This window comes from Ictalurus furcatus, chromosome 18, assembly GCF_023375685.1.
Source record: "Ictalurus furcatus strain D&B chromosome 18, Billie_1.0, whole genome shotgun sequence".
Classification (NCBI taxonomy): Eukaryota; Metazoa; Chordata; class Actinopteri; order Siluriformes; family Ictaluridae; genus Ictalurus; species Ictalurus furcatus.
This window is the reverse complement of record NC_071272.1, coordinates 18,726,756-18,749,521: the sequence shown is the minus strand read 5'-3', so window position 1 is coordinate 18,749,521 and position 22,766 is coordinate 18,726,756. Positions and strand designations below refer to the sequence as shown.

Sequence of the window (22,766 nt, the reverse complement as noted above, 5' to 3'; positions counted from 1 at the left end):
CTTACACTCTAAGGGTAGAATTGTTATAAATGCGGGTACTTTCTAACCTGCACTCGTTTCCGTCTCTTCCGTTTATTCTTCAAGTACATTGAGAATCAACGGCCCTGGGTCACTGTTGCCACCTTGTGGAACGACTAAATAGTGTGGCAGAATTAAATGCGCATGTACGCGTACTCTGGTTCAACACTTAACTCCCACAAACATTGAAGAAATATACAAGCATTGTCCATTCAACCCCAAGAGAGGATCTGCGTTTGCTGATCCATCACTGTTTGTGCAGCTTTATTTAAGAGAGATGCAAAAGTCCTATTAGAGAATCGGACATCACTGAATACTTATTCATGTGACCTGAATTATACCTGATAGACATCTGTTCTGATTAACACCAGGAGATGGTGCTGATTAGTGAAATTCTTTAAGTATCCTTCAACCATTCAGAATTTTTCCTGTATATTACCCCTCAAGAGTCTCCTACAGGACGTTCTCTCTTTATTGTTTGCAAAGTCACGCTGCTGAAACAGAGACACAGCCCCTGAACTGCTCTCGGTCATGTTCCTGTTGCACGTTTCAAAAATGAAAAACTTTATTTAATCAAATTACACATACAGGTTATTTCTGAGCAAACTGAAAATATCAATCTGTACAGCATAAGAACATGATTAAGTGTGAACTATGTGGATGGGTGCGTGTCTGCGTGTGTGTGTGTGTCAGGGTGTGATAGAGGACAGGTCGAGAGGAGACACTCTCCGAATTGGTGTGGTGGTGTTGTACACACTCTGCAGTGTGTGTGTGGCCGTGTTCAGTGGGTTAAACACACTCTGCTCGGACGATGATTCTCCCTGTTCCCGCACAGCTGAGATCTGACGCAGCAGAGCTTTTCCCTCTTCACGTGCCTACACAAACACAAGATCTGAATTTACAAACTTTATGGAGTGTTGTGGAGCACATATTTAATAATTAATGATGTGTGTGTAACACCTCTGTAACTATCCACACGTGATATTTGGGCACAGTTTTTATATGTTAATGTTCGTAAGATGTTAAATACAGCACATGAAAATATACTCATCGTCCACATTAAAATGAATGGGTGTACAACTGGACCGTTAAAGACTGGAAAAAGAGCAGGAGAATTGTTTTCTGATCTTCAACTGTCTAGTTTAGGTGAGCCTGTCTATGCCCAATATATCTCCAGATTCCTGTTCTTGGCTGACAGGACTGGAACCTGTTGTGGTCTTCTGCTGTTGTAGCCCATCCACCTCAAGGTTTGATGTTTTGTGTATGCTGAGATGCCTTTCTGCTCACCATGGATGTAAAGTGTGATTATTTGAGTTACTAGATTCTTCCTGCCAGCTCAAACCAATCTGGCCATTTTCTTCTGATCTCTCTCATTGACAAGATGTTTCCCACTCACAGAACTTTCACTCACTTGTGTGTTTCAGTGGTTTTTATTTTGTTTTTTTTACACCACTCTGTGTAAACGCAACAGACTGTTGTGTGTGAAAATCCCAGGAGATCAGCAGTTTCGGAAATACTCAAACCAGTCCATCTGGCACCAACAACTATGCCACGGTTAAAGTCATAGCAATCACATTTCCAAACGAGATGTTTTATTTGAACATTAACTGAAGCTCTTGACCTGTATCTGCACGATTTTATGCACTGTGCTGCTGTCACATGATTGGCTAACTGTATAAATGAACAGATGTACAGGTGCTCCTATTAAAATGGACAGTCAGTGTATATACAGCAATAGTGCGTTTGTTCTGCCACAGACACTATATCACATTATGATGTGTGTGAGAGAGAGAGAGAGAGAGAGATACTCACTTCATTGTAGTCACAGCAGCGTTGTGCACAAAATGACGCCTCATCGTACAGTTTGTTCTTGAAGTAATACTGACCAAGATAACGCAACGCTGTGCTCACCTCCACATGCTCCAACTTCTCCTGCACGCACACACACACACAACTTTAACAACTTACACACGTCTAGTTTACCAGCTTTACTTCCTATGGCTCAGTTTGTATATTTTTAATGCCCCAGCATGGTTAGTGTTTCTGTGTTCATTCTCATGGTGTTGATCAGAAACAGTTTTTATAAAGTGATCAGATTGTTTAAAAAAAAAAAAAAAAAAAAAAAAAAAAAAGTGTTCATTAAATATTTGTTTAAACATGTTCAGTTGTATTGAGTAATAATACTCTTAAATACTGACTTTATATTTAGGCACCATTACATTTTCCAAACCTTCGTTATCTATTAAAATAACATCTAACCTAAACACGGACACTAACAGACACCTTAAACACTTACAGCATTAAATACTCAATATGATGGCATTAACCCTCACTCTCACAACAATATAAACCTCACAACATATAAGACTCACCCACACAACAATCAACATGCACAGCATTAAACACGCTTACAACATTCAAGAGTCACGGCATTCAACTCCCACCTTCATGGAAAACACTCACCCTCTTGAAAATAAACACTTCATTAAATGCCCACACTCATGCCATTAAAAGGATAGTTCACCCAAAAATAAAACTTCGGTCATCAATTACTCGCCCTTGTGTCGTTCCAAATCCATAAGACCATCGTTCATCTTCGGAACACAAGTGAAGATATTTTTAATGAAACCTGGGAGATTTCTGTCCCTCAACTGATAGTACATGTAACCAAAACTTTCAAGCTCCAAAAAAGTTCATAAAGGCATTGTAAAAGTAATCCATGTTACTCCAGTGGTTTAATCCCAATTTATGAAGAGATAAGAACGCGAAACGAGAGAATCATGACGCACACGCGTTCTATTGACGTGAGACCGAACGTTCACACGATACAACCGGACTTGGAAGCGCTGCACTGTTTACAGCAGAAGAAGAGGGACGCTGTTTGCAAGCTTCTTTCATTACATTTTGACAAATAAACCAAGACCTAAAGCAAAATCAACTTGTAATGTAACGAACAGCGTCCCTCTTCCTCTACTGTAAACAGTGTAGTGCTTCCGGGTCCGGTTGTATCGTGAGAACGTCCTCCGTTGTGGTTCTCTCATGAATGCGCATCAGAGATCTATGCGGAAGTGAAGATCTTATGGGTTTGGAATGACATGAGGGCGAGTAATTGATGACCGAAGTTTTATTTTTTTGGTGAACTATCTCTCGCAGCATTAAACATTCATCCTCATGGCAATTAACATTCGTAGCACTAAACACACTCACAATATTAAATGATTCATGGCATTAAATGCTCACCCTCACAGCATTTAACACACATGCTCACAACAAACACTCGCGTGGACGGCATTAAACGCTCACAGTCATGACAAACTTTCAAAGCATTAAACACTCACCCCACAGGAGAAAATGTCCTGGACGTAGATAATGTAACACTGAGCCGCATCATCCGACTCATTCAGCTGCTCATGAAGCCTGGACGTTGACACACGGACACACACACACACACCCCAAATATAAACACTGTGTTTATCACTAACATACATGTTACAAATCACTTTGCAGTAGTAGTAGTAATAATAATAATAATAATAATAATAATAATAATAACAATAATAACAATAATAACAATACTTTGCAAGTTTGAGCAGTGCCATCCTCTCCACATCTCCCACTGAATACGCTCGCCAGTAACACTGCAACACACAGACGTTATTAGTACCACCCACTTTGGCATGAACATAATTTAGCGTGACGTTCAGAGCTCCTGACCTTTTTAGCTTCAACCTGCTGTGAGAGTTTTTCGTAACATTCACCAAGAGCTACAAGCATACGGGAGTCATTGGGCCTGAAACACACACACACACACACACACACACACAGTAACAATACTGCCAAAGCAAAAAGACAGACAAAAATTTTTTTTTTCCCTTTACACTCTTTTGTGATGCATGACCCACACTGAGTGAGTCACACTGTATCTAAATATCAGTGCTGAATTTAGTTCCACTTACTGTGGGTTACCAAGAGAACAGGGACATAGGGGTGACCGAAAAATTGTCACTAGTAGTCACTCAAGCCAAACAACCACTACTTTGTAAAACACTACCTACCTTCCTTGCAATGAAACCTTCAGTCATGTCTGAGAACGTTCCCATCGAGAACAACATAGAAAATGTTGCATGATTAGAAACAGATTTAGCTTAAGCTGAAGCACGTTTGGCCGCAAACACGTTTCTCCATCTGATGAGTGTTTTTTTCTGATCACATGACCAACAGTGATCATGTGACCAACTTTAATGACATGCAACTTGGTTGCTTTTTTATTATGAATGAGTGAATACGCCCACATCTGCACTGCAAGTCCGAACTGATCATCACTGTACAACACATGCACGCACACTACACACCTGAGCTGGTGAGCTTTCCTGTAGTAGTACAGCGAGTAGAAGGGCATCTTGAGGATTTCGTAAGTCTGACCAAGTCCGTACCACGCCCGGTAATCCCGCTTATTTACCTCGATTGCATGTCTTATACACACAAACATATGGAACATTATAATACATATGATATAGAACAATATACTATTATACACCAATGCAGAATACAATCAATCACCATTTTAATCAGTGCCACCAATCACACAGATCAGTTTGCATACATACACCAAGAACTGGTGGATGAGGTAGAGGGGTGTCAATACTTTGTGCAGGGTCACAATCAGCAATTATGCGCCTGTGAACTGACCTGTGTAGTGGTGGAATGAACGTAGCTACAACACATAATATAATACGCTATACAGTGTGTGTTTTGACCTAGGTGGAGTTTAATGGGGTGTAGTAATTACCACTGTGGACAATTGCACCTGTAGGCCTGGATGGTGTTTATTGTACCAGCAGAATATGAGAGTGTTAATTATGATGTGTTAATTGCACCTGTAGGCCTGGATGGCAGCGGACGTATTCTTCATCTCCATGTACTCGTGGCCCATCAGCGTCCAGGCCCCGAGACAGCGAGGGCTCAGTTTCAGCGCTCGCTGGAAATACAAAGCCGCTTTCTCATGTTGACACCGCATACTGTAGTAATTACCTACACAATTAACACTCAGAATTAACACTGCCATAATAACACACACTGCTGCTCCTGTCTGGGTGTTGAATATCAGTGTTAAAACGTTTATTAGAAACCATTTTTGAGTGTGTGTGTAATATATACATATATACACACGCACTAATTATTTAGAAATTTTAAGAAAAAAAACATCATCTGAAACTGTAGTGAGATATTAGTTCAGTGTTTGTCTGTGTGTGCGTGTGTGATTACTGACCAATGACACAGCAGGTCTCCACTCTGTACTTGTCGATTTCCACCAGGCTGTGGGCGAGATAGCTCAGCTCCGGCTTCATACTCTGACACACACACACACACACACACACACACACACACACACACACACACACACACACACACCTTGTAAAGTCTTTCCACCGGCTTCAATGTCATTCATTAATAAAGTCGTGCATGATGGCAGCGTGTTTTAACACGTCCTCTGTTCCCCTGTGCTCTTTGTATTGAACTCTGTAGGTGTGATGCGAGTGGGAGTTTTCTCACCCGGACATACAGCAGGTTAGAGAACGTGTCCATGTTCTCAATGCGGAATGGATCCTGTTCACGGAGCTCTTTAAACAGGTCCAATGCCTGGTCGATATCTGTGCGTGCACACACACACACACACACACACACACACACACACACACACAAAATCACTACCTAGTTTTCTTATTAGAACACACAGAGACTCAGTGTACGAGGGGGTGTATGTATTACCCATAATGCACTGTGAGTGGTGTGTGTTCATACAATGTGCAGTCTCAGTGTGTGAGGGAGTGTGTGTATTATCCATAATACACTGCAAAATGGTTTACTAATGTAAACTAGTATGTGTTGAGGACATTCACTGCATATTAGCCCATTAATAAGCTACATTAGCACAGACTTCTCTGTGGACTGTGTCTGTGTGCATTGTCCCAAACCACACATTCAAAGTTGCAGTCCAGATAAGTCTGTGTGAGATAATGATGATGATGATGATGATGGTCCAGACCTCGAATGTTGTGGTAGGCGACAGCGATCTGGGAGATGATGTAGGTGCTCTTGGAGAATCCAGCCTCCTTCAGACTCTGGTATTTTTGCAGTGCCTCCGTAATCATCTGCAGCTCCGTATACATGTGGGCCATGAAGAAGTCCCTCACCCAACAGTCCGGCAGGGATAGAGACTTCAGCTTCAGACACACAGAGAGAAAAACAGAGACTTCAGTTACAGACACAGACATAGAGACAGAAAGTCTTTTAAGTCTTGGTCTGTAACTGAAGTCTCAAGCCTTCTTAAATGAGGACTGAATTGAGTCTACACCATCTTCATGCTGGTGATGAGGGTTGAAGAACTGAGTGAGTGTATGCAGGTGTTAACTGTATATGGCATTAAGTGCAGACAGTGTTACATGTATATGCTGAGTGTATGGTGTTAAGGCCAGATGTGAATTCAGTTTTGTGTTTATTTTCTGCTAGATGTTAAGTGTGTGATGTTATGTCAATGTCAGACAAGACTGATAACGTAAGGTATTAAGAGAGTGTGTAGTGGTAATGTTGAGAATATGCATGTGTACTGTTGAGAGACAGCACAGCGGGCGGTGCTGAGAGACAGCACAGCGGGCGGTGCGGGGAGACAGCACAGCGGGCGGTGCGGGGAGACAGCACAGCGGGCGGTGCTGAGACACAGCACAGCGGGCGGTGCTGAGACACAGCACAGCGGGCGGTGCTGAGAGACAGGACAGCGGGCGGTGCTGAGAGACAGGACAGCGGGCGGTGCTGAGAGACAGGACAGCTGTGTTAAATGTGTACCATGTCAATGTTGGTGATGAGGTTGCAGAGCTCGAGCCAGGCGCCCCAGTGCAGAGGGAGAGAATGCGTTGCCTCCACAAACACATCCACTGCTTCCTTCATCAGATCCAGTTTCCTCAACACAACACCATACCTGTACAAATCACACATTCACACACACAAAAAATTAACAGGTGGCAGCCAGGCTTTTAACCGCATATAGTACTGAAAATTGCTAAACATTTCTTTTTTGAAAATATTTCAACCAGTCTTTGTATTTTAATTATGCTTAGTGAAAAGGAAAATAAAAGTCCAAAAAGAGTTCATTCCAGTTTGACTGAAAGCCTCCCCGCCTACCTCTATAGTTATAATCTAATCTACTTATGGAGAACAACAATACTGACAAATTTTAAAGAATAATAAGTGTACAAGAGGAAATGTTTATTATCACTTTGATTATCAGCATCATCCACATCAGTCTCTGCCTCATCGCCTTACGTAAAAGTCACCTGCAGTGTTTGCCTTCCTGGAGTCTTCTTATCATTTCTTCACTTGACCAATCTTTGTACTGTATGTGCTTATATCAATGGGGAAATAATCCCTGATTAATTCAGTTAAGTTCAAATCTGAAAATGAACTGGAAACCATTGAGACCTGATCTGTACCAAAATCACCACAGCGCTGTACTGCAGCAACACTAAAGGGACAAACACTAAACTACGCTACACCAGTAGGTGGAGCTGAGGTACGGCTTTAGCAGTAGAATGAACATTATGGGTTATGAAAACATTCCCACTTAAAGGGGCATCGCAAAGGAAAAACTTTTCAGTTTTTAGTACATCGCTGTCGTGTAAACGTACCCTAAAGCATGTGGTGTGTGAGAAGTGTGTGTATTTACAGGTAGAGTGTGAATCCATCCAGTTCTCCAGCATTGTGTTTCTTGCTGAGCTCCACTCTCAGTTCTCTCAGAGCCTCATTACGCACCTGGCCCTTCTCCAGAGGACCTACACACGTGTGCACGCACACACACACACACACACACACGTGCACACACACAGAGACCAAAAGAGATTCGATGCAGCCCCTAAACTTCATTAATTACTTTGAAACATGCCACTGAATAAAACCTCTTAGTGATCATTCAATCCATTAAATATTTAGTTATTATAAAGAATATAATAATAACATACTCGAAATCAGCCGAAAAACTGTGTGTGTGTGTCTCACCCAGACTGTCCACGGTCTCATCGTCCTTCTTCTTCTCCCCTGACTGAAACATACAAAAAAAACCCTAATGCTGAGAACACCAGAGCACACGTAACACCACCTGGCATGAATAAACACTGAGTGCAAGTGAACAGTGACAGTGAGCATGCCTCACCAGATAGCGCGAGTACATGTAGATAAAATACGCTTTCTGACTGTGGCAGTCACGCAGGAAATATGCTGCACGATCATATTCCTTTAGATCGAAATATGACTTCGCCAAACACAAAGCGTCCAGGTCGTGGGCTTCATCCTAAACACAAAGACAATCAGATACATTTCATTTCTCGCTGATCAACACCATTCAGATACTGAATAAATAACCAGAAGCGTTGTCTTTGGTCTGATGAATTAAACACACTGACCTCAGTGACGTGTGGTGGAGAGGGAATCTCACTCAGTGGGAGAGGGTCGAGAGAAAATGCCAACTCAGATGCCCTGGACGCACGCACGCACGCACGCACACACACACACACACACACACGCACACAGTAAGACATATAATACATTTTAACCTCATTATCACATTCAGAAGGCAGAATAAGGATGGTGAATTGCTGAATAATGACTCATAATTATAAAGACAATGCAAGAAATGTAGAGAATTAAAAACATCTACACAATCAGTGTGATATACACTGATCATCCGTAACATTTAAACCACCTGTTAAAAATCCGGCACCGGTAATACATACTATAGAGACTGTGTCTGTTCCCCGAGCTATACACATATATAGAAAATCTCGGAAAGTCTATCTTCGTAACCTAATTAACATAAAATTAAATCATATTGAATGCACAGCCAGCACTTTTGATCTGAAGCTAGGACTATTAAACATTAGATCTCTTGCGTCTAAGGCTCTTATTGTTAACGACATCATTACTGATCAGGAATGTAATTTAATGTGTTTAACAGAAACTTGGATTAAACCAAACAAGTACATAGCATTAAATGAAGCCAGTCCTCCTGGATACAGTTATGTACATCAGCCTCGTTCAACTGGTAGAGGAGGAGGTGTTGGTCTCATCCATAGTAAAAATCTAGTCGTCACACAAAAACCTAAGCATAAATTTAATTCTTTTGAAATTCTTTATACCAGTATAAGTTATGTAGCCACAAAAAATAAGTCAATTCCTCTAATTATTATTTACAGACACCCAGGGCCATATACTGAATTTCTTAGTGAATTTGCAGACTTTGTCTCAAACCTGGTTGTGTCTGTAGATAAAGCATTAATCGTCGGAGACTTTAATATTCATTTTGATAACCTGGAAGACCCTCTAAGATTAGCGGTTGTGTCCATCTTAGATTCAGTAGGGATTAATCATAACGTAATCGGGCCTACTCATAATGGTGGTCACTCTCTTGACCTCATACTAACATACGGACTAAGTATAGAAAATATTATCATTTTTCCGCAGTCTGAAGTTGTCTCAGACCATTATCTTATCTCGTTCATAATACGAATCGATCATAATATTTCCACCTCGCCTCGCTACCACGTAAAACGTACCTACACATCAGCTACTGCACCGAGCTTCATAAATAACTTCGCAGAAACATCAATTAGATTTGGATCACCGTCAGATCACATAGAACTCGATCAGGCGACTGAAAGCTTGGAGTCAACACTCCGCTACACGCTAGATAGAGTGGCTCCACTCAAAAGGAAAATAATTAGAGAAAAAAAATTAGCACCCTGGTATAACGATCAAACGCGAACCTTAAAACAGACAACTCGACAATTAGAACGTAAATGGCGTCAAACCAAACTGGTGATATTTCAAACAGCATGGAAGGAGAGCCTACTGAAATATAGGAAATCTCTTGGCGATGCTAGAAAAATCTATTTCTCCACCTTAATAGGAGACAACAAAAACAATTCTAGATTCCTTTTCAACACAGTAGCAAAATTAACTAGGAATAAAACCACTACAGAGAGAAACACTCAATCATTACATAGCAGTGAAGATTTCATGAAATTTTTCATTGATAAGGTTGAAAATATTAGACGTGAAATACAGGCCATTAAATTAAAACCGGACAGTACTGTAACAAACCCATTACATGACAATGTAGCAATATCAGATCAATGTTTAGAGCATTTTGCTCCGCTTAGAGAGACCGAACTAGCTACATTAATCTCTTCAGCCAATTCATCAACTTGCATACTAGATCCCGTACCTACATGTTTGTTTAAACAGATTTGTCCAGGAGTAATTGAACCACTTCTAAATATAATCAATTCTTCCCTAAGCACTGGCTATGTACCTAAATCACTTAAATTAGCAGTTATTAAACCCTTGATTAAAAAACCTGATCTTGACCCGTCTCAATTGTCCAGCTATAGACCAATATCAAATCTCCCCTTCATCTCTAAGATTTTAGAAAAGGTTGTAGCAAAGCAGTTATGCTCTTACTTAGATAGGAATAACATTCATGAAATGTATCAGTCAGGGTTTAGACCTCATCATAGCACAGAGACAGCGTTAGTTAAAGTAGTAAATGACCTTCTACTGACCTACGATCAGGGTTGTGTCTCTCTGCTTGTGTTACTCGACCTTAGTGCAGCTTTTGATACTATAGATCACACTATTCTCCTTGATAGATTAGAAAATGTTGTTGGTATTAAGGGAACAGTCCTCTCCTGGCTCAGGTCTTATCTGACCGATCGTTATCAGTTCGTAGATGTAAATGGTGAATTCTCCATGCGTACTGAGGTTACTTTTGGAGTTCCACAGGGTTCTGTTTTAGGCCCACTGCTCTTTACTTTATATATGCTACCCCTAGGTCAAATTATTCGTAAACATGGAATTAGCTTCCACTGTTATGCTGATGATACACAGTTGTATGTTTCAGCGAAGCCAGAGGACAGACAGAAGCTTAGTAAAGTTGAGGATTGTGTAAAGGACATTAGACATTGGATGTTAACTAACTTCCTTCTACTTAATTCTGATAAAACAGAAATACTTTTATTAGGCCCACGTGTAGCTAGAAGTAATCTTTCTGATCACATGGTTACTCTGGATGGTCTTTCTGTTTCATCATGTGCAGCAGTTAAAGACCTTGGAGTGATTATTGACTCCAGCCTATCATTTGATGCTCATGTAGTTAATATTACTAGGATAACCTTCTTTCATCTCAGAAATATTTCTAAAATAAGAAACATATTGTCACTACATGATGCGGAAATACTAGTTCATGCATTCGTCACCTCTAGATTAGATTACTCTAATGCCTTACTGTCTGGATGTTCCAGTAGGAATATAAATAAGCTCCAGTTAGTCCAGAATGCAGCTGCTAGAGTCCTAACTAGAACTAGAAGGTACGACCATATCACACCGATATTATCAATACTGCATTGGCTCCCAGTAAAATCTCGCATTAACTATAAAATACTTTTATTAACCTATAAAGCACTAAATGGTCTCGCGCCACAATATCTAAGCGACCTTTTGGTTTTATATAATCCGCCACGCCTACTTAGATCAAAAGATGCAGGCTATTTGACGGTACCTCGAATAGTGAAGGCTACAGCAGGGGGAAGAGCTTTCTCTTATAGAGCCCCACAGTTATGGAACAGTCTTCCTATTAGTGTTCGGGACTCAGACACAGTCTCAGTGTTTAAGTCTTGGCTTAAAACGTATTTGTTTACTCAAGCCTACCCTGACTAGATTCTGTTCTACTACTTCGCAGTCATAATTATCTTTTTTCTCCCTCTCTCCTTTCGCCGAGCCCCACACGAATTTAGAGATCCAGATCCTTTCTGCCTCTGGATGGAGCTCAAATCTTCTTTAATTCCAGACTGCTGGGACTACAGCTGCTCCTAAGGCCATACAGACTTCATATAAATCCATAATGAACTTTTTCACACTATCTGTTGTTACCCAGATGAGGATGGGTTCCCTTCTGAGACGGGTTCCTCTCAAGGTTTCTTCCTCTTAAAACGTCTTAGGGAGTTTTTCCTTGCCACCGTCGCCACTCAGTGGCTTGCTCAGTTGGGATAAATTCGCACCTTTAATATCTGTATACCATGTTGATATTTCTGTAAAGCAGCTATGAGACAATGTCTATTGTAAAAAGCGCTATACAAATAAAATTGAATTGAATTGAATTGAACCTGCTTAATATTGTGCCACCAAAACAGGTCTGACCTGTCGAGTCATGGACTCTCTGAAGGCAAATGGTAAATAGTCTGCACTTTAACCGTAGCAGTTCTACAGTTACTGATGTCAATGAAATTATGTTACAAATTTATTGTTAAGAAAACAATAATAAGTAAAATGCATTTTTTTTAAAAATCAGGTTTTGCGCGGCTGCCATAGGCGTAACCTGGCCCGAATATTTTTTCTTAAGCCCTGAATAATTCTCCACTTGGAGCGGTTTGTCACTACGTAACTGAACGTCAGTAAAAGAAGACGGCAGTGTTGTAATTTTATATCTTCAGTGAACGGAGGCGAGACCAATCAGACAGGGTTTACAGGAAAAAACACTCGTGTCTTATTGGCTGACAGTCTCCTAATTCTGCCAAACGTTAGCTCACAGTCAGTGTGAGGGGAAAATGGATATGAGTTCCACTTTACATGAACGTGATATGAGCAGAGCAGAAGGAAAGATAACGTACTTTGCATGGCACTGTAGCAGCTAAACCCATAGCATAGCTGTGCCTCCCCCTGGCTAGCGACACCAAACTAGCCTAGTTAGAAAAGTTTTATATTTTATCAGTCTGGTAGTCCTACAAACAGTGACAACACTCAAGGCAAGTTTTATGATAAATCCGACTTTTTTGTAGGTTTGATAGGTTTTGAAAGTAACTTGAAAGTAAAGTAATTAGTAATCTGTAGTGGATTACTTTTTTAAGTAACTAAAAAAACACTGTCTCTCTCACACACACACTGCCATTGGGAGCAACTTGGGGTTCAGTGTCTTACCCAACGCCGCTTCAACATATGGAGGCAAGTGGGCCGGGGAGCAAACCAACAACCCTGCAATTAGCGGACAATCTGCTCTACCACCTAAGCTACAGTCGCCCCAAACAAACAAGACCTCTGAAGGTGTGCTGTGGAATCTGGCATTAAGAGGTTAGCAGCAGATCCTTTAAATCCTATAAAGTTGTGTAAAAAATAAAGTTGTGAGTTGGGGCCCCCATGAATCAGACTTGTTTGTCCAGCACATCCCACAGATGCTTGATCGAATTGAGATCTGGGGAATTTGGAGGCCAAGTCAAGACCTTGAACTCTTTGTCATGTTCCTCAAATCATTCATTTAGTGTTTAGCCGGTTTAATATATTAATGTTTAGTGTTTAGCCGGTTTAGTCTGGAGTTCAGCGACATGTCGCGGTTGTGACTCGGGGACAGACCAGACGGTGGCTCGGGGACAGACCGGACAGTGGCTCGGGGACAGACCGGACAGTGGCTCGGGGACAGACCGGACGGTGGCTCGGGGACAGACCGGACGGTGGCTCGGGGACAGACCGGACGGTGGCTCGGGGACAGACTGAATAGTTAGTGGGTCAGACACTGATCTCACGGAGTTTCTGTACTAGTGACATTGTTTGTTAGTTAGTGAATATTAATTAATGTGAACCAGTGTGAATAATCATAAATAACGTCATTAATCCCTCTCATGAAACTCATGAACACAGACATTAGCCCCGCGGCTAACAGCCCGAGCGTATCGGTTAATAACACACTCACGGTGCAGTTTGTTATGTAAAACCTGACATAAAATAACTCACCACTTCACACTATGCACCAGCCCGCGCTCCTTACATTGCGATATCATAGAAATCAGCTGCTTTTTAATCTGCACCAAGTCGCTAAACTCACTGCTCAGAGCCGCCGCCATTTTTCGTGTGTTTGTGTGACGTCACCGAGGCGCAGTAGAGACCTATCCTGATTGGACCGGCACGTCGAGATGGGCTGTGTTCCAAATGTAGTTGAGCATTCCGCTCCAATCTTCGTATAAGTGCACTACATAGGACATGGAAAATATGTTTTACACCCTAAGCCAGTGGCGTGCACAGACCTCTGCTGGGGCCGGGGCGGAAGGACCAATAAGGGCACTTTAAAAAAATTAAATAGGATAAAAATAAGTATTACTTTAGGTTCATAACCGAATGTATTTTTTTACAGTATTTAAACACGTAATTATTTATTAAAATAAATCACCTGTATTTATAGCAGTATTCGTCTGTCTGTTGTGTTTGAATGTCTTCCTCGGGGTTAATTGGAAGGTGACGCTCTATTGAGAGTAGTAGTAGGTCAGAGCTTTTCTTCATTAGGCTACATAGATTTCCAAGTCTGGATTTCACAAGTTTTAACTTTGAATATGACCGTTCAGCTGTAGATGTGGAGACAGGTATCTCAAACGTATCTCAGTCTCACTGTCTTGAGCATTTCCTGGACATTGCTTTTTGGGAAGGAGTAGGATGCATCAAACACTTTAAGTTCTGTGAAAACCTGGGAAATGATAATATTACTAAATATTATTTACTTTTATTTTACCAAACAAAAGAGAATCGAGAAGGTAATCATGTTGAAGTCATGTTCAATTTTGTTGATGTTGTAAACTTCATGTTTGTATTATATGGATGAAAAGTGCTAGCTATCATGAAATCAAAGCTATGAATGCCTTACATGTTAGAGAGTTGGACTTGAACTTAGATTTCATTTAAGTTAGATCCATTTCCCCAAAACATACAATAAAACTTGAAAGCATTAAAAAGTGTCATTAAATAAATAACTAATACTCTCTGGTAACTAATACTTAAATAAGCATATGAGGACGTGGTTAAGAGACTGCTGCGTAGTACTGTAAAGGAACCTTTATCATGCACCTTTGAACTATTAATTATAAGTTTGTTAATATTTTATTTGTCTTCATTATTATTAGTGGCAATGGTAGAAACATATTGTTATTATATATAACAATATGAGCCCCACCCTATTTCAATCTGTTTAAAAACAAAAATCTCACCATGCTTACAAAAAATCTAATGACAAGAGATATGCAAAAACTAGAATAAACTTTGGAAGTGCTTTCAAGATGGGGAAGTTTATTACTGGTGAAAGGGATGAAGTTGGATGCAGAATTAGAAATTTTGCTCCTAGACAGATATGTAATTGCAATCTGTGTAAAGCATTGAACAGTGTGAATGTTTATTTTTTTCATAATGAATTAAGTAGATACATTTTTTATCACTTACAAACTCAACTGAGGTAATGATTTGGATGAGCCACCTTCACAGAAATACTGTGTATGTAGTGCTACCTAACTTCCTTGCAGCTAACAATGCTAACCGGTAGTGACAGTCAGTGGCCATTCTCACAGTAGCAAATCAGTAAGAGCTTCCATTATATTTTTCAGCTGCCTAATGATCAGCTGAAAATAAATAATTAGCATTGTTAGCTGAATGGAAGTTGGCACCGATAGTGGCATCAGCTGAAAAACCCATGAGAGCTCATTACAATCAAAAAATGAAACGGCAACGGCACTCAACCGTTTTCATAAATCAACATAAGCTGAATTTTGCATGCTTATAGTGCTATAACTTGGCTATCAACCAGTTAATGTCTGAGTGGGCAAAAACACAGGTCATGTTAAAATGGTAACACCAGGAGACACGGGAGTTTGATGCCCTGTTTGACGCCCTCGCAAACACGCCAGTAAACACCTAGTTTTATATATATATATATATATATATATATATATATATATATATATAGATGTATGTATATATATATATATATATATATATATATATATATATATATAGATAGATAGATAGATAGATAGATATAGATATATATATTTCTGTATTCATTAACTATTATACTACAGAATTAAGTGCTGCATATTTTTCTATTTTTAATCTGATTTCTCTCTTTAAAAAAACATTTAGATTATATCAGACAACACATCATTACACCACAGCTATATAGACTCTGCCAAGCACATTTCAAACTTTTTGACAGTAATATTGTTAGAATAACTGAAAATTCTACTCCCTCAAATACACTTATGACTTTGTTCATTTAGATTTTTAATTATTTTAGAACTGTTGTGTACATGAATGGTATTTCTGGTACTCATATAATCCCGAAAGGGGACCTTCATGTTTATTTCATATATACAGTCATTTGCTTCAGAGCTGCAGTAATGTGAAAACGAAGAGCCACCGGCTTTCACTTCAGAGGCAAAACTGTACGGCTATTTCCATCGGATTTTATTCCTATGATGTAATCTAATTATTTAAATCTAAACAGATTTAAAAAAAAAAAAAAAACCCACCAAAATCTGAAAATGCCAATCTCGATGCATAATTATAGCCTCGACACATGCGTTCCTCTGACCGCATCACAATAACTGAATTCTGTATTAATGCGCAGGTTTAAAATAAACCCGTTACACTTGACATTATTGTGTGCTATCTTTGCCCGTAATGTTACCTAGCGACCAGAGCTTACTGTTAACACACTACATTGCGTGAGAGAAGAATTGCTTATAGTGAATACTGCTGTTAATATTAATAATAAATTATCCCGGGTAAAATAACTGCATCTAACGCCCTCTCGTGGCTCGCTGATTTAATATCTCTCATTCCTTTATTATTTTCGTTAATAAAACTAAATAAAACCCATAACATTAAATTACATAATATTATACTTGAGATCATTAGAAAAAAAATCATGCTAGCTGGACTTTCTGTAAATATCATACGATCTTTAAAACATTGCTCATGCTTTTTGCATTGAAAATCCAACGTCGGTGTGATGACATCATCACTGCGCGTCCTGAACAAACTGCTGTTTGTATGAAAGCGGAAGAGGACAGTGCGCTAGTGGATTGTGTTAAAGTGGTAGAAAACGCGGTTTTTGTTAAATAAGGGTTTGAATAAATAAGAAAGGGAAGTGTGTATTAGTGGGATGGAGGCTGAGATCTCGACGCCGGAGGAGAGAGGAGTGAGCGCGGCGCAGAGACGAGCAGAAATCCGCCGCAGGAAACTCTTAATGAACTCCGAGCAGAGGATGAACAGAATAGTGGGCTTTAATAAAAATGACGGAGAAAACAGCGGTGAGAAATAAATATTGTACTCTAGTATCTACTTCTCTTAGGGGTTTAATCTACGCTGGAGCTCGGCTCTGGCGCTGTTATTGTGAGGAACAAATCAGGCCTGCAGTGTTTGTGCATTGGGTTACACAGGGGAATTAATCATTACAGTACTGGTGGTGATCTCACTGCTCAGACACACCTGATACAGCTGTGTGTGTGTGTGTGTGTGTGTGTGTGTGTGTGTGTGTGTGTGTGTGTGTGTGTGTGTGTGTGTGTGTGTGTGTGTGTGTGTGTGTGTGTGTGTGAGTGAGTGAGTGAGTGAGTGAGTGAGTGAGAGAGAGAGAGAGAGAAATCACCAGACAGCACGACCCCAGATGCATTGTTGAAGAAAGCCAGGCCTCTGTTGTATGACTGACATTAGCCCAGAAAGTTCGGAAACCCTAATAGAATTTGTAATGGTTTTAATCGTTATAATGAGGATTGTATTGGTTTTAATGGAACCTGTAATGGTCCCTGTGGGTCTCTACTGGCCATTTGTTGCCTTCTGTTGATGGCATTTTATGTCTACTGGATACCATTAAGGAACAGTACTGTTAATGGTTTTAATGGAAACTGTAATGGTCCCTGTGGGTCTTTACTGGTAATTTGTTGCCTTCTATTGGTGGCATGTTATTTCTACTGGATACCATTAAGGACCAATAATGGTTTTAATGGTTACATGATGGTTTGTAATGGTAACCATTATAATTTCTGTGATGATTTCTGTTGGGGTTTTTTTCAGCAGGGGAGACTCTCTTTCATCAGTATTTTGATTGGGGGAAAAAATTAACTGTGGTGCACACACATTTTTGATCTGAAATATCTGTAATATGCCTTTTTTTTATCATTGTCTAGTATGGACATTATGCACTCCATAATCCTCCTCCTTTCCCTCTCCTAATCTTTACAATATATCTTAAAACAGAAATGGTTCTGTACGTAACATACTTGCAAATTTTGTACATCCCTATTTTTTTTTTTTTTGCAAATTCCTGTACAAATATTTCTTATTTCTTCTTCATTTCTATTTTTTATTTAGTTATTTAACTGCACAGTCTAAGGAGGAGTAGGCTAGGTTTTCATTTCACTGCCTGTTATATATTGTGTATATCTGGGGATGTGACATATAGAATCTTTACATCGTAGACACATTTGCTGCATCTTAATTCGCCTACTATCCATCCTAAATAGTATCCAAGATTAGAATGAGTGTGTCCCGAATAGTAGTATGTTGAAATGAATATCCTAAAGGTACCAGGATGGTCTACTATTTCTGGTAGCTTTTCAAAGTGTGGATCCATTGACGGGGCTAAGTTGTTAGCACGTTTGCCTTGCACCTCTGTTGTTGGCGGTTTGATTCCCACCTCCACGCTGTGTGCATGTTTGCATGTTCTCCCCGTGCTTCGGGGGTTTCCTCTGGGTACTCTGGTTTCCTCCCCCAATCGAAAGACATGCGCTGTAGGCTGATTGGCATGTCTAAATTGTCCGTAGTGTGTGAATGGGTGTGCGATTGTGCCCTGTGATGGGTTGGCACCCTGCACAGGGTGTCCCCTGCCTCGTGCCCCGAGTCCCTTGGGATAGGCTCCATGTTCCCCACGACCCCGTGTAGGATAAGCAGTACAGATGGATGGATCTTTCCGGGGACACTTTTTCAGCTAATTCCTTGCACAAGGAAGGAGGAGTTTCTTGATCATTTGCTTCGCCGGATTTTAGAGAGGTGTAAATGAAATGTGGAAAAATAAGTTATGGGAATAGTAAATTAAATTAAATAGTATAAATTATATGAGGAATAATGAATGAAGGAAAGCTGAAATGCAATGAGGAGTTTGTTTACGGTGACGGTGTGCTTAATTAGGCAAAAACGTTCTATTATGTTACACGACGTGTTTGTATGTCCAAGTACTTGCGTAGTCTTTTGCTACAAACTCAAAAGTATGTACTGTTTCTTCACAAAAAGAGCACATACTTTTAGTGCATAGTATAAGTAGGCAAATTGGGCTGCAGCAACTGTCTGTTCTTTTACAAGCTTGTTGCAAGCCTATGCTTGCAGAATCCAATTAGATGTGATTCTGATTGCTTGCTTTTTAAAATTAGGTCTTGGCAGACACAGACTATTTTTTAACTAGCCCAAAAAACCCCCACATGCCAACTTGATATTTCCACCTGCAACTTTGTTCCAAAACTAGTGCAATTTGGCATTAAAAAACCTGTGACCCATTTGGGCTTTACTGTTTGCTTGTTATAAGTGTAAATGCACAAAAATAAGTAACGACTTATACCGCTTATGTCATGCAGACTGTATAAATAAGAAAACATTTAAAATTTTACTTTATTGGTGAGTATGTCTTCAATCCATTATCTTATGTGTGTTTTTTTGTTTTTTTTTTCTCTACAGAAGTCCAGCGTGTAACAGAGCCACGGTTCCATCTGGACTTGGACAGGAACGAATGTTTCTCCTCCTCTGTGTCCACTAAAAGGGTGTCTCCGTTTGTCTCAGAGGCCCGGAGCGACGGATCCGTGTTAGATGAGAGGAGGGAGGAGGAGGGGGAGGATACAGAGCGAGGGGTTCGACTCAGGCCACGGGGGGAGACGTCAAGTGAAGAGCGCTCTCGCTCCCCTCGCAGGGGCATAAACACCTACCTGTCTCGCTTTGATGATGCAATCAAGCTGCGGGGCCAACTGACCAGTGAGAAGGCGTCTCAGGAGAGCAGCACAGATGTGGACGAGTTCGACTCGTTTCGGCTTTTCCGGTTACTTGGCAGCGTGGTGTTAGCCGTGTGTGTGCGCATATTTGTCTGTCACTACCTGGTGAGAGTGACACAGAAACACATTTACACCTTTTATTAGACAGCTGTCTAATTATCTGATTAGTTGTTTAATTGATTCTCATCAATTGTCTAATTTGTGCTTTATCTTTTTTCTTTTTCCATAGTCCATATTCGCACCCTTTCTCACCCTGGAACTCGCCTACATGGGCTTATACAAATACTTCCCAAAGGTGAGACAGACAGACAATGATAGACAGACAGACAGGGACAGACAGACAATGTTAGACAGACAGACTGAGACAGACCGACAATGATGGACGGACGGACAGACAGACAATGATGGGCTGACAGGCAGACAGACCCTGACAGACACACTGAAAGTGATGAGTGTATTGATTTTATAGAGCAGGGGTGTTAGTGGTGAAGGTCGTGAGCTGATGATCAGGAGGTTGTGAGCTTAAATCCCAGCACTGACAGAAACACTGTTAAACCATGAACACTATAAAAGCTTCTGTTAAATAAATACCTGTGGAGCAGAATAAACACTAGTACAGGCACTGCAGTGATGGCGTTAATGTGCTGGGTTAGTGTTATATCACTATGTGAGGAAACTGTCCTGCTGTCTAAATGTCCCACTCTACTGCCCAATTTGTGTCCATGTCCAGGTGGACAGGAAGATGAAGACGACGGTGCTGTCTGCGGCGCTGCTCCTCTCAGGGATTCCAGCCGAAGTGATTAGTCGCTCAGCAGAAACCTACAGGACGATGGGAGATGTCTTCTCTGATCTCTGTGTTTATTTTTTCACCTTCATCACCTGCCACGAGATCATCACTGCTTTCTCCTCTCATTCCACCTAAATAATGTGCATGCTTTACACAACACACGCACGTCATACACACAAGTGTGTTTATTCCAATTTAACGCAGTATTCCAATTCAGCTTTCAGCACTTCCCCTTGGTTAAGTCCCTCTGGTCATTTTAAGCGTTGCTCTGTTACTTTATCAGCCGTTCACCAGTTCAAGCTGTTTACAAAGGAACTTTTAACAGACCTGACAGTCATATGATTGGATTTTAATCCTCCATCTTTACAGCTGGAGGTGCACTACTGCTCAATGCTAACGACTTAGCTTGCTAGCTAATTAGCATGATAGCTAGGCAGCAAACTTTACAGAAAGTGTGTGTGTGAGAGTCTTCATTGCAATGTTCTCTCTGCAGAGTGTGTTCCTATTCAACATCCCTACATACTCCACACTACACACTTCTCCCTTTGGACTGTTAGTTCACACTTCATAGTTATGCTGCTGATGTACACTTAAGAGTTATTAGGGGAGGAAGTAAATGTGTTCGTGTTTGCTGTAATGCAAGTTAAACTGATGTGTCATAGTGTTTTGCTCCTCAGTGTGTTGCTGGCTTATTTGTGATGTGACAGTGTTTTGGGAAAATTTTTAAACTTGATGATTAATGTTACTATTTATGTTGCTTCATTTTTTTTTGTAATTATTCTGTATTAGAAACACTGCAAAATTACTCTTCATAATAAGAGCGTGTGAACAATAAACAGTAAACAGTCGTGTGTGTGTGTGTGTGTGTTTTACAAACTGCCATTTGAAATGTATACGTGCTGCAATGGATTCTACTGTTAAATCCACTTTAGAAAATAAAACTAATAAAAACAAAGCAATATACAATTAAAATTAATTTATATTGATTACATTCTCTGTAAATAAACAACAGTTGATGGATTATAACTTGTAAAATAATGTGACTAGGAATCTGATCGAACATCTGCTGCATGCAGATGGGGGGTTGGGACAGGCTCGGTTGACTTTGTGATTAGCACGTTTGCTTCGCACCTCTGGGGTTGGGGGCTCAATTCCCATCTCTACCCTGTGTGCTGTGCGAGGAGTTTGCATGTTCTCCCCGTGCTTCAGGTGTTTCCTCCAGGTACTCCGGTTTTCCGACAGCTAGCTGCCTGTCTGAGCAACTATTGAGCAACCACAGAGAACTGCTATCCTCCTTCTTCTTCATCGTGTACACCACAGACTTCCAGTACAAGACAGCCTTCAGAAATTCTCTAGTGACTCTGCAGTGGTCAGGTGCATCAGGGATGAACAGGAAGAGCAGTAGGGCCCTAGTAAATAACTTTGTTGAACCATCTACCCCTCAATGTGAACAAGACCAAGGAAATGGTTTTTGACCACCTCTTGAGGAGGAGGACCACAACCAGACCAATAAACATCATGGGACAGGATGTTGAGTTGGTGTATTTACAGCAGTCTGCAATGACACATTCACACTGAAATGTGCTTTTAAAAACTAAGATGAAACATTCAAAATTAGTTGCAACATATAGTGGAGAAATAAGAGGGTTCTTGGACCTATATGTTTCATCCCTGTATTTATAGATGAGTACTGTTTTTTTGAATAGTACATTTGATCATAAATGTGTGTTATTGCATGCAGCTGTAACTCGACAGGTAGCTTTCTGCGGCCAACTGAAAGATGAGCTGCTCTTTGATTGCTTGCTTCAGTCTGAAAGTGTGTCCCATTCGGATATTTTAGCGGATTTATCTGATCTTCTCCTTTTTATAATTAATGCTCAACATGCTGCAAAGTACTTCAATACAGTAAGTAATCACATGTACATGTTACTGTCCACCATTGCTTCCTAGTGTGTGTATATATATATATATATATATACACACACTAGTATTAGGTAATTTACCACGTTAACCAGCGCTGTCTGAGTACTGTGATGAGGCCTAAATCCTGACTGAACGATTTCATAAATTTTATT

The 22,766-nt window shown here is 40.4% G+C and overlaps 2 protein-coding genes across 3 annotated transcripts; one reads left to right on the top strand and one right to left on the bottom strand.

The window, feature by feature from the left end:
* Positions 1-565: 565 nt before the first annotated feature.
* On the bottom strand, positions 566-14,156 carry cdc23 (CDC23 (cell division cycle 23, yeast, homolog)). Of its 2 annotated transcripts, XM_053648242.1 has the most exons (16): positions 13,846-14,156; positions 8,472-8,544; positions 8,222-8,359; positions 8,068-8,110; positions 7,739-7,844; positions 6,862-6,994; positions 6,065-6,242; positions 5,572-5,669; positions 5,288-5,369; positions 4,896-5,049; positions 4,371-4,490; positions 3,733-3,808; positions 3,595-3,656; positions 3,357-3,435; positions 1,831-1,950; positions 566-893 (listed from the first exon to the last, which is right to left on the bottom strand). In XM_053648242.1, exons 1-16 carry the CDS (start codon positions 13,953-13,955, stop codon positions 708-710), a joined length of 1,758 nt encoding a protein of 585 aa, XP_053504217.1. In that variant the 5' UTR covers positions 13,956-14,156; the 3' UTR covers positions 566-707. The 2 variants fall into 2 exon arrangements, with proteins under 2 accessions (XP_053504217.1, XP_053504218.1); XM_053648243.1 differs by lacking the exon at positions 13,846-14,156 and having other exon boundaries at positions 8,031-8,110; positions 8,472-8,545.
* A 2,738-nt stretch (positions 14,157-16,894) lies between these two features.
* On the top strand, positions 16,895-21,539 carry camlg (calcium modulating ligand). The gene is made up of 4 exons (XM_053649581.1): positions 16,895-17,183; positions 19,597-20,009; positions 20,134-20,199; positions 20,635-21,539. Exons 1-4 carry the CDS (start codon positions 17,036-17,038, stop codon positions 20,824-20,826), a joined length of 819 nt encoding a protein of 272 aa, XP_053505556.1. The 5' UTR covers positions 16,895-17,035; the 3' UTR covers positions 20,827-21,539.
* The last annotated feature ends 1,227 nt before the right edge of the window (positions 21,540-22,766 follow it).